The 12,897-nt window shown below is 43.2% G+C and overlaps 1 protein-coding gene across 1 annotated transcript; it reads right to left on the reverse strand.

Moving 5' to 3' along the window:
* Positions 1-6,130: 6,130 nt before the first annotated feature.
* Positions 6,131-12,685, reverse strand: LOC123445273 (uncharacterized WD repeat-containing protein C17D11.16-like). The gene is made up of 16 exons (XM_045122237.1): positions 12,476-12,685; positions 12,196-12,383; positions 12,009-12,091; positions 11,772-11,879; positions 11,312-11,438; positions 11,151-11,209; positions 10,974-11,045; positions 7,805-7,872; positions 7,620-7,716; positions 7,460-7,528; positions 7,192-7,290; positions 6,850-6,990; positions 6,718-6,747; positions 6,570-6,632; positions 6,404-6,481; positions 6,131-6,290 (listed from the first exon to the last, which is right to left on the reverse strand). Exons 1-16 carry the CDS (start codon positions 12,592-12,594, stop codon positions 6,240-6,242), a joined length of 1,452 nt encoding a protein of 483 aa, XP_044978172.1. The 5' UTR covers positions 12,595-12,685; the 3' UTR covers positions 6,131-6,239.
* Between the last annotated feature and the right edge of the window lie 212 nt (positions 12,686-12,897).

A 12,897-nucleotide genomic window follows, 5' to 3' on the forward strand; every position in this document is an offset into this window, starting at 1 on the left:
GACGATCACCGTAGCACAACCGACCGATCTTGCTAGGTTTAAACCAAACTGGAGTGCTAACACTCCTGCCATGAACACATCGGTGTGGACCGCAACTACATTTTTACTCCCTGCCAAGAAATGCCTCGTATTGTCTCGCAGAACAACACCCACAGTTCCTTGAAGTTAGTCAGCATCAAATGAGGCATCAACATTCAATTTGATATATCCCGACGGTGGTATCTGCCATGGATTTGTCTTCTCCTTTACAGAGGAAGTTGTTGCAGCCGAGAAGTTCTCATCTAGGGCATTGATATATAGGAAAATCTAATTTGGTTATTGAGTGAGTTCCGAGAGTAGTTTTTATAGCGGTACCGGTTTCTACCGGATAGTAGGATGTCACACATTTCATCATTTGGGAATGTGGCATGTATTGCTCTATCATGTCAATACCACACATTGTCTCACACATCACACCACACTACCTTCTCCCTCTCTTTCATCAAGTTAACTTTCTTACGCACCTCTATGACATATGCGACATCTAGCGAGGAGGCCCCACGACATAGTGACTAGCGGGCTTGTTTGAAGTAAAAAGGTAATGTTACATCCCACCCATCCATACTTTTCAGTGTGATTACAAGGTTGTATCAACTTTATCTTTTGAACAAAATGTCCACGTCACAAACCGTTTAGATATTAGTACTCATGATATTTAAATCTTAAAAAGGAAATCAATTTTGGATACGGTTGTTATTTTTTCAAATTTAAATTATTTTTTGTTGCATGTTTTCATTGCTTTTTCATTCCAGACATCGGTAATAATTCAACCAGGTTTCTTTTTTTGAGTCTTGAAATAAGTTTTCATATTATTTTGCTAAATTATCTTTCATGGTTTGGCGGAGTGCTATTATATTTCGTTTCTGTGGCGCAACTATGTTTTCATTATTTTTCCATGCATTTTCTTTCGCATGTCTTTCGTCATTGTTCCATTCTATAAATCATTAATGTTTCATCTCTGATTTTGATATAAGTTTCATTATGGTTTGTTATTTTTTTGGATGTTTTAATTATTGGTTCACTCTGGTTTGAGTGATGCACTATCCGGTATACTCCCTCCATCCATATATATATGACCCTTCGTGGGTTAGTATAATATTACATGGCATGCATGTCACACAAAGCATACCCTCGAAACGTATGTGAAAGGAGTTTGTTATTATATAGTTTTTATATCATACATCACATATGTTAATAATTTTACCATTGATCAAATTCTACCATGAAACACATATTATGACCTATATCACCTTGTGTGGTTATTATTTCATAATTCGATTCTGCATTGTGTACGCACACATCCCCAAACGAAATGTGCGACATCTCATTACCTGATATCCGGACCGCTAGTTTTTATTTCACGTGAGTTCCCCATTAACCAGCTACCTCCTTTCCCACCACAAAAACCAACATATACCATACTTGCTTTGATTTTGGACACAAAAAGAGTATATGTTTAACACTTTCGGCTTGTTCGCAAGCAAGACACTTTGTTGATAATTTCATGTGCCGACCTGCTAAGGTTACACGTGCATGTAGTGTGCCATGTAGAGTTCGTTAGAGGAAGATTTTTACCTTAGCTAGCCATGGGATTTTCCAAATGAATTCCCATATTGGGTTTGATACTACATTGCTTGGACAATTCCCCCTTTTCACTTTAGTTACATAACAGTTCCGCCACACCTCTAGGTAAGCTGATTTCACCGAATCCACCATGCTTAGAGAGGGATGCCATGCCAAGAAATCGGGCATGTCAAAAGATGTGAGAGGTATGCTCAATATCCTATGAATATCCACGGGTAAGAAAGTTTGCTCAATCAGTTGTACATCCCATTGCCCAATAGATGGGTCAATTAGATCTTAAACTTTGGATAATAATTGATTTAATCTCACAGTAATAGGTAGCCTTGAAGAAGAACGAGGGATCCAAGCATCAGTCCACATATTTATCTTATGTCCATCTCTGATGCGCCAAATATGCCTAAGTTTAAATGTTTTGACACCCCCATTATACTTTGCCAAGTATAAGAGGCCTTCTTCTTTATAGTAGCATCTAATAAGTCGCCATCACAATAATATTTGGCTCACAGAATTGTTGCACATAATGACTCATGCTTGTTTTGCTAGCAGGGCTAGATTAAAACAATGGATGTCCCTAAACCTCATTCCACCTTCCTTCTTGGGAACATACATTTTTTTCACCACTCCATTCGCTTATGTTTAGCATCATTCCCCATCATAATTGCACCATCACTTCTGTTATCCCCTTATAAAATTTTAGGGATTTTGAAGACCGACATTGCATATGATGGTATTGCGTGAGTCATCGTTTTGAGAAGTAACTCTTTTCCTCCTAGTGATAAGGTTTTTTCTTTCCATCTCATCAATCTATCTAGAATTCTATCAATCAAATAGTTAGCTTCTTCATAATGCGAGATTCACACCGTGTTATCAGTTGACCTGTCGCTCGGACTCTTGGTCTGGTGGGGGATTTTTGGAATTATTAGGCATAGCCCATCTAATATTTCAGAAATATTACCAATAATTCATAGTTAATCCCAAATGAATCTAGAGGAGTAAACGATCTAGAGGGAGAGAGGGATGCACCTTGGCTTGAGGTGCCAAAAGCCTCTCTACCCTCTAGTATATATAGGAGGGAGGGAGGGGAGTAGGCAGCCAAAAGGCTCCTTCTTGGCTCGGGCGAATAGGTGGAGGTGGAAGAGTCCTCCTTCAATCCTACTCCAAGTAGGACTCCTCCTACTTGGAAACCTTCTCACCTTTCAGGGGTTTTTTTCCTTCTTTTGCTCCTTGGCCGAAATAGGCCATCTTGGGTTGGCCACACCAGCCCACTAAGGGCTGGTGCACCACCTTTAGGCTTATTAGGTTTGCTCTCGGATGGGTGGCCCCTCCCAGTAAAACCCCGGAACCCATTCGTCACTCCCGGTACTTTACCGGTAATGCCTGAAAACTTTCCGGAAGCCAAATGCAACTTTCCTATATATCAATATTTACCTTCGGACCATTCCGGATCTCCTCGTGACGTCCGGGATCTCATTCGGGACTCCGAACAACTTTCGGTTACCAAACACGCATAAGTCAATAATATCGAAACGTCGCCGAACCTTAAGTGTGCAGACCCCGCGGGTTCGAGAACTATGTAGACATGACTTGAGACACTCTCCAGTCAATAACCAATAGCAGGACCTGGATGCCCATATTGGCTCCTACATATTCTACGAAGATCTCTATCGGTTGAACCTCTATGTCAAGGATTCAGTTAATCCCGTATGTCGTTTCCTTTGTCCTTCGGTATGTTACTTGCCCGAGATTAGATCGTCGGTATCTCTATACCTAGTTCAATCTCGTTAACGGACAGTCTCCTTACTCGCTCCATAATAAAAAATCTCGTGGCTAACTCCTTAGTCACATTGCTTCCAAGTCTTATCGTGATGTTGTATTACCGAGTGGGTTCCGAGATACCTCCCCGTCATACGGAGTGACAAATTCCAGTCTCGATTCACGCCAACCCAACAGACACCTTCGGAGATACCTGTAGAGCACCTTTATAGTCGCCCTGTAACATTGCGACGTTTGATACACACAAGGCATTCCTCCGGTGTCCGAGAGTTGCATGATCTAATGGTCATAGGAGCGGATACATTGACATGCAGAAAACAATAACAATAAATCGACACGGTCATATGTTACGTTCATAGTTTGGGTCTTGTCCATCATATCATTCTCCTAATAATGTGATCCCGTTATCAAGTGACAACAATTTTCTATGACCAGGAAACCTTGAGCATCTTTGATCAACGAGCTAGTCAACTAGAGGCTCATTAGGTACATTGTGTTGTCTATGTATCCACACCTGTATTTGAGTTTCCAATCAATACAATTCTAGCATGGATAATAAACGATTATCATGAACAAGGAAATATAATAAGAATTAATTTATTATTGCCTCTAGGGCATATTTTTAATAGTCTCCCACTTGCACTAGAGTCAATAATCTAGTTCACATCACTATGTGATTGTAATGAATCTAACACCCATGGGGTTTGATCATATCTTGCTTGTGAGAGAGGTTTTTAGTCAGTGGGTCTAAAATTTTCAGATCCGTGTGTGCTTTCCAAATCTCTATGTCATCCTGTAGATGCTGCTACCACGCACCATTTGGAACTATTCCAAATGACTGCTCCACTATACGAATCCGGTTTACTACTCAGAGTTATTCGGATTAGTGTCAAAGCTTGCATCAACGTAACCTATTTACGACGAACTCTTTTATCACCTCCATAATTAAGAAAAAAATCCTTAGTCCAATAGTTACTAAGGATAACTTTTGACCGATGTCCGGTAATCCATTCCTGAATCACTTTTGTACCCCTTGGCAGATTCATGGCAAGGCACACATCAGGTGCGGTACAAAGCATAACATACTATAGAGCCTACGGCTAATGCATAGGGGGCGACCTTCATCCTTTCTGTTTCTTCTGTCGTGGTCGGGTTTTGAGTCTTACTCAAATTTCACACCTTTATAATATAGCCAAGAACTCCTTGTTTGACTGATTTATTTTGAATTCTTTCAAAATCTTGTCATGGTATGTATTCATTTGAAAGTTCTATTAAGCGTTTTCATCTATCTCTATAGATCTTGATGATCAATGTTCAAGTAGCTCAATCCAGATTTCCCTTTGAAAAAACTCCTTTCAAAACAACCTTATATGCTTTCCAGAAATTCTACATTATTTCTGATCAACAATATGTCAACCACATATACTTAACAGAAATTCTATAGTGCTTCCACTTACTTCCTTGGAAATAGAAGTTTCTCATAAACTTTGTATAAAATCAAAAGCTTTGATCACTCATCAAAGTACTTATTCCAATTCCGAGATGCTTGCTCCAGTCCATAGAAGGATCGCTGGAGCTTGCATACTTGTCAGCATCCTTAGGATCGACAAAACCTTCTAGTTGTATCACATAAAACCTTTCCTTAAGAAAACCGTCGAGGAAACAATGTTTTGACATCCTATGTGTAAAATTTCATAAATAATGCAGCAATTGCTAACATAACTCCAACAGACTTTTAGCATCGCTATGAGTGAGAAAGTCTCATCATAGTCAACTCTTTGAACTTGTCAGAAACTTCATTGTAACAAGTCGAGTTTTCTAAATGGTGACTTTCACCATCATCGTCTGTCTTCCATTTTAAAAAATACATCCATAGTTAACAGTCTTATGACCATAAAGTAGCTCTTTCAAAGTCTATACTTTGTTTTCGTACATGGATCCTATCTCGGATTTCATGTCCTTTGGCCATTCGTCAGAATTCGGGCCCACCATCGTTTCTCCATAGCTCGTAGGTTCATTGTTGTCTAGCAACATGACCTCCAAGACAGGATTACCGTACCACTCTGGAGCAATACGTTTCCTTCTTGACCTACAAGGTTTGGTAGTAACTTGATCCGAATCTTCATGATCACCGTCATCAGCTTTCCACATCAACTAGTGTAGGCGCCACAAGAACATCTTCTTGTGACCTGCTACACACTGGTTAAAGTGACGGTTTAATAACCTCATTAAGTTCCACCATCATCCCACTCAATTCTTTCGAGAGAAAATTTTCCTCGAGAAAGGACCCGTTTCTAAAAACGAACACTTTGCTTCCGTATCTGAGATAGGAGGTATACTCAGCTGTTTTGGGTGTCCTATGAAGATGCATTTATCCGCTTTGGGTTCGAGCTTATCAGGCTGATTTTTTTTCACATAAGCCTTGCAGCCCCAAACTTTTAAGAAATGACAACTTAGGTTTCTCCAAACCATAGTTCATACGGTGTCATCCCAACGGAATTACATTGTGCCCTATTCAAGGAAATTTGTGCACATAAGTAAGTTCCCATCTTTGCGATATCACTTGATCCTTGCCGGTCACTTGGTTCCTTCCTTTTTGATTCATTGGTGGTATCGGTAAGAGATTGCGAAGTAAGTGCTTGTATTTTTTGCATATAATCTTATGCACTCATGCGTTTGTATGTATTTTGGACCCATACTTATCATAATGATCGATTTGGGTATTCACATTATATCTGTACAAACGGCAAGGTAGATAACACATACTACAATCGTGACGGATATTAGTCTTTATGCATGTGTGGAGGCTGTCGAGAAAACTGATAATCCATTTCGCAGCATGTCTACTTGCTGAATTTACTAGCCACCGCCGGATCCAACAGTGTATTCCAAACCTGCCAAATATGCAAGAGCGTACAGTAATTGTATAAATGAGAAGAGTCACACATGGACATGGGTGACAAACCTCCAACAGACTGATGATATATATGGGCAGTATTGTGCTTACCTTCAGTTTGCCTTTTGATCCTCCGCATGCTAGCAGGAAGGGGCTGTCATTCGAAAACGATACCGAGAATATAGCTCCCTGGAAACAAGGAGAGCCGATAAGCAGCATGGTAATCGGAGTAATTCCTTCTAAAAGGTAAACAAGGGATCCACTTGAGTGTGCATACAAGGTTTGGATTCAGCGAAACGACGCATGACGGCTGGTTGTTCGACAGATCCCAGAGCTTCACCTGCGTTCAGAGATGCATGTTTGTTAGCAACCAGTTGGGTTCAACATCGGAAGTATTAGGCTTCTTCAGAATGTGAAGTTCGCACCGTGTTATCAGTTGAACCTGTTGCAAGGAGCTGCAAGACAAAAACAGGGCAGCATCAGTAATTCGGTTTATGTGCCTGGCTGCATCTCTCTTTTATTTAGTGTGTGTTACTGGTATGACAAATGTAACATACGTTGGGGGTGGATGGGGCGAAGGATACTGAAGAAACGGCCTTTTCGTGTGCGTGCAGAGTAAACTTGGGTTGACCGCAATTTGAATGCGATGAAGCTGTCCGCATATCAAATGCTTGCACCGTCCTGTTGTCAAGACTAACCTGCAAGACACAGCTTTCACATTACTATTACATCGGGTAAGCATGAATTCTATTCATCTGGATTTCAATCATACTGTTTCCTAATGGAAACTTCACTTCAAGTTTGGCAAAAAGTTGTCATCGGTCAACAATTTCCAATGTGTCCTATAGAAGGCAGATAAGCCGGTTTCAGCATATGTACAGAACAGTGAAACCACTTACCACAAACGTGTGCTCATTGTGTGGATCACAAACTAAGCTTTCTACATCCGCTTCGACAGACCATTTATGACAACTTTGTCTATCATTTCTCATGTCAGTCTGTAAAATGTGACCAATGTAAGTGGAGTGGATGGAAGTACGAAATATACAAAAAAAATAAGATAAGCAGCAGCCTCTTCTACAAGAATGTCCAATTAACTGAACTGCATCTCAAAATATCTACAGTAATTCAAAAATAATTCACATAGTGGCCTACAACATCCATTACCATGGCAACTGATCTATCAAAAGACCCACTGAGAAGAACTTCAGGTGACCTCCAGGCAACTGATTGAACCTAAACATTGGGGTAAGGGAAAATTAACATAATGTGCCATCATAATCGGACTGATATATTCAGAAGTTAAGACGAAGAATGTAGTTATTGCCTTGCCATCATGATTTTGCAGTGTGCGGTCACATTTACCGGTATATAAATCCCAAACTTTAACAGTTTTATCTGCACTTGCACTTGCTAGAGCATTCCTGAAGTTCATAAGGAGTCATCAGCAGGGATCCAATAGGTGAAGAGACAGCAAGAGATGCAACTACTCGGGTTGAAACCAAAACACACCTCACCACCGTGTTCCATGCAAGACCGAGCACAGAACTTCTGTGGCTGCCCTCCTTGTATTTTTCTCCCTGCACGTGCTATGCGGAATGAACAATGTAAGAGCATCTACAGCCGGGTGCCTCAAACCATCTCTCATACTTCCACGGAGGTGTCCGGTCAGTGACCGGACAAGAGAGATAAGGAAAAAAAGTGATCCAACCGGACCCCTCATATCATATCTATAGGTTTGGGCTGTCCGCTAACCCTCATATTAACGACAAATGTAGGGGCTCACAGCCCAGTCAGTCCGCCATGTAAGACACGGCCCCACCCGGACCACCTTTTTCTCTTTCTTTATTCATTTTTTCTCTCCTCATCACGTGAAAGTGACCGGACATTAAGGACAGTAAAACCGGACCTATTCCGAGCTCTCTCACGCATCCTTGCTCGTGAGCCGTTGATTTCGCGTGTGGAATGTAGATCACCGTCAAATCAATGTTCAGGTCGCGAACTGGGTTGTCTCATGCGCCTCCACTCACGCGTGGGCTACTAACGGGCCGACTGTCCTGGGGGCTGCTACTCCCGAAGCCAGTTTGAAGCCCTCTCATTCGTCTATACACGTTAACGTCCGATCACGAACGAACGGTCGTGATACGCTTATGGCTGGCCGAGCTCTCTCACGCATCCTTGCTCGTGAGCCGTTGATTTCGCGTGTGGGATGTAGATCACCGTCAAATCAATGTTCAGGTCGCGAACTGGGTTGTCTCATGCGCCTCTACTCACGCGTGGGCTACTAACGGGCCGACTGTCCTGGGGGCTGCTACTCCCGAAGACAGTTTGAAGCCCTCTCATTCGTCTATACGAGTTAACGTCCGATCACGAACGAACAGTCGTGATACGCTTATGGCTGGCCGAGCTCTCTCACGCATCCTTGCTCGTGAGCCGTTGATTTCGCGTGTGGGATGTAGATCACCGTCAAATCAATGTTCAGGTCGCGAACTGGGTTGTCTCATGCGCCTCTACTCACGCGTGGGCTACTAACGGGCCGACTGTCCTGGGGCTGCTACTCCCGAAGCCAGTTTGAAGCCCTCTCATTCGTCTATACGAGTTAACGTCCGATCACGAACGAACGGTCGTGATACGCTTATGGCTGGGCTAACCCCATCCCACCTCCTCGCGACTTGCCTTGTCTCGCTCGTCTCCATCTGAGCGATGACAGCGCAATAACTTCCCAAGCTCCTCGGAGCCTTCCCTGGTGGGGACGCCATTGGGCATGTCACTGAGCATCGGATCCCCTTGGAGCCGCAGCCACACTTGCGAGGGTATCAAGCACGAGAGAAGCAAGCCGATCCAACGCACAGGGAGCAAAACCGGCGCGAGGGGAGGTGATCGAGGGGATCCAGCGGGACACGCTTCAGCCGATTCGCTTGAGGGAAACGGATCCGGCAGACGAGGGGATCCAGCGGGCGTGAGAGACGGTGGCCAACTATGTTGTCCTTCTACAATCTTTGCTCTGAAGGTGCAGGCAGCAGGTATGGGCTTCACTCTCAAATCTCTGGCGACAAAGGGTTTTCTCTCAGTTCGGTACAACACGGAGGAACTTTGCTGCAGAGGACGTCTTGGCAAGGGGAAAGGGTCCAGACCTACATCCCCATGTCTATGTGAATATCACTTCTCTTTATCTTGGATGTTCTAATCTTCAGATTTGTCTACTTTCTACATGACGAGTAGTATTCCACGACAATCAGGAAGTGGCCACCGCCAGTGTCCTTTTACTCAAAATTATCCACGTTAATCTATGCATGGATGCTCGTCACTGAACTTTGCTTTTTTACTGCCTTCTACCGTGAAGTCCTTACTTTTTGTTGAATGTTGATCTATGCTACAAATCTGTGCATATGTTCTTTTACTCAGTTTATTCATGTTGCAGGATAGCAATCTTTGCATATGTTCTGCATGAAGGCCAATCGGTCGGTATATTTTCTTCATATTCCATCTCTAATTAGTGATAGTTACTTCTGGCATGGAGATCGTGCACAAGTTAAAGTTCAGCTTAGCGGGCAATGTAAACTAAAAGTTACACGCAAAGATAATTATACACAATCTGTTAAAAACAACATGCATTCTTATCTAGATTACTGTTCCATCTGAGACAGACATGGTTTCATTCTAATCTGCATTGTGCGAGTATGTAAAAAATTTGGATTGCACAATATCCATATTTGTTTATTGTCTCCACAAGGATTTTTCTATTGTAAAGTAGAAAGGCGAGAGGAGGATGTTGTGCTTAATGTGAATCATCATCAGTTATTTATTTATTTTGTAATTGTTTATTTCCGTTGTCATGATTTTTTTAACTAAATCCATTTTGATATTTTCCTCAAACAGGTTCCAAAACGATGACTTCATCTACTCTTTCCTAATGTATGGTATTCACTTTGGATCGATGGAAAACTTAAACTTCTGAAGGATCCTTATCAACTATTAGAGAGGTAAATATCAGCTTCCCTCGCTGATTCTCTGTCGGCTACTTGTTGTAACTACTCTGCACATAACTCAATGAGGCTCTGCTGCATCATCGGTTGGGGCTCTGCATCTCGTGTCAATGGGTACAGCTAGTGTCAACCCTTTTGCTCTGCTCCTGTATGTATGACCTAGGTTGGTGATCATCTTCTGGTGGAACCCTATGATAGTACTCCATCCATTCTGCAATGAAATATTACCCGTTGAAGGTGTTGTATTTCGTGCAGGTTGCAGCTTTTAGCTATGGCGGTTTATAATTTTTCTCCCATGTTGGCAAATAGTTGATGTGTCAACATGTTCTCTAAGACAATATTGATGTAGATTATCGTCTGTTTCGTTTACTGTCAAACATATATTCTTTATCTACACAAACTTAACTTTTATTTTCACAAGCCCATGCATTAAAAAAATTCCTATCATCCAACTGGAAAAATTCATGGGCGCTGCAACGCGCGCCATCAATGTTCTAGTATGAGAAGAAAATAAGGAATGTGCCTGCGCGGACGCACAAATAGGGGCTCAAGACGGACACGCCGGTCACTACCCAGACGCATCCACGGGCGTTTAGGAGGTCATATTTGCTAAGTCCGGTTGTAGATGCACTAACTAGGATTTCGAGGAAAGAATGAACGCTCACCCGCACAACAATGAAATTTTAGTAGCATACCTTTTCCCCCTTAACTTTTTCTTTGTTTTTTGAAAGTCCTCCTAGCACAATATGTGGTTTGACCGCATCAACCTGTGGAATAACATCAAAGTCCAACAATAAAAAATAAATTTATTTCAAGAAAAACAACTCATGGTCGTATGACGTAATAGTCTCGCATGTTTCTGAGAACATTACAATATCCAAGTTCCATATTTCGATTGCAGGATCCATGGTGCCAACAGCAATGAAATTCCCTGTAATAAAAATAGATGATTAAGCCTTAAATGTTTTATTTATTTTACAGAAAGAAGTGGGCACTCTTTGCTACTATAACTCAAGTGGCACCACAATTTTACCTTCTTTCTTGGCATCGGTAAAGTTAAAATCCATCCAAGCTGTGCAGAGTGGAAAATCTGAGAGAGGGACCTCATGATGAACATACATATTAAGATCCCCGTCCTCCAATTCTTCCACTATACTAACCTGTCACAGATAATAAAGTTTTACATGTCACATTTTGACATGCATATAATTGGGCATACATACTATATGAGCTAGTAATGTCCAGCACAGAGAGGGAAATGCAGGGTTAAAATGTGAAATAAGCACATCCGCATCCAGATGCTTGTGCTGGACATCAACCAAATTTGAGAATGCAAATTTATTTAGTCCAATCAGAATAATGCTCCACATAAAGATTTCCCCTTTGTGTTCTTTTTAGAAGAAGACTATCAAAAATTCAAAATCAGAAGAAAATAGCGACAGCAACATTTTTTAGCAAATGCAGAGAAAAGAAGTTGCCAACTTGACACTTGCCTGAAGAGAATTGAACTCATCGTCGTTATGTGCACAAACAATCAGCATGTCAGTAGGTTTGATAGCCATGTCCTCAATCTCCTCGTCGTCCTCATCACCATCATCATCCTAATAAAGCAGAGAAGGTGGCTCATTCACCTCCAATATAATGTGATAGCTGGTACCAGTACCACCACCAAGAAGAAAGAAGACAATACTGTATCTCCTTCACGGCAAGAGAAATCAGATCATACTCACGTCGTTGTTCCTGACGAGATGAGGGTCCTCTTCGTTGCTTGCATAGTACAAACCCCCGCTCCCGGTACTGAGAAGCTCAGGCTCTGACGCAAAATCCAAACTGCAGTTCAAGCAGCAGCCACACACAAAGACGAGACCTGATCGAATTCGATAGCAGCAAAGTGGGCAGGGCAACAGGAGCACCAACCGTAGTCCTCGTCGTCGTATTCCTCCATGTGGAGCTCCTCGAGCCCATCGGAGGCACCGACGACGACGGCGCCTCCCGAGCCGGTCCTCCCGAGCGCCTCGGCGGCGGCCTTGGCCCGGGCGACCTCCTGGTCGGCGCCGTCGACCTCCATCTCGCCATCGTCTGCGTCGGCGTCATTTCCAGCATATCTGAGAGAAAAATGCACGGTGATGAGCTTATCGTCGCGGCGGCCGCGACGGGGGCGGGCGAAACGGAGGAGGGGAAACGGAGGCTCGCTCACTGTGTGACGAGGGCGATGGTCCTCATGGCCTCGTCGATCTCCTCCTGCGTGGGCGGGTCCGCCTGGATGGGGGCGCTCCTGGCGGCGCCCCTGGGCACCCAGGACATGGACGAGATCATCTCCGGCGCGGCGGGCTTGGTGGCGCGAGCAAGGGCGGTGGAGTGGGATGGGGAGGGGACAGCGGTGGGGAACAGGGCTTTGCTTTTTTGTTTTTCAGGGAAAACGAGGGTTTTTTGGGCCCGGGGCGGCAGGTGGGCTTGTATTGGGCTGGGCTAGGCCGAGCGGGGGCGGTGTGCCGTGTGTCCCAGCCCACCTGCGCTCGGCTTTTGTTCTACTCTCGTTGTTCTTTTTTCCGAGAGTTCCTTTTCTTATTTCTCAAGAGAGAGAGAGAGAGTTCTTCTTCTCGGCGTGGACGTGTGTTT

Source organism: Hordeum vulgare, chromosome 3H (genome assembly GCF_904849725.1).
Source record: "Hordeum vulgare subsp. vulgare chromosome 3H, MorexV3_pseudomolecules_assembly, whole genome shotgun sequence".
Classification (NCBI taxonomy): domain Eukaryota; kingdom Viridiplantae; phylum Streptophyta; class Magnoliopsida; order Poales; family Poaceae; genus Hordeum; species Hordeum vulgare.

Excerpts from the sequence above, each read along its gene's own strand:
- LOC123445273 (XM_045122237.1), bottom strand. The coding sequence starts at position 12,594 with ATGATCTCGTCCATGTCCTGGGTGCCCAGGGGCGCCGCCAGGAGCGCC. Across the intron at positions 6,633-6,717 it reads CAGGTTCAACTGATAACACG|GTGAAGCTCTGGGATCTGTC; the intron begins GTGCGAACTTCA and ends CTCTGAACGCAG. Across the intron at positions 6,291-6,403 it reads GATCAAAAGGCAAACTGAAG|GTTTGGAATACACTGTTGGA; the intron begins GTAAGCACAATA and ends CATATTTGGCAG.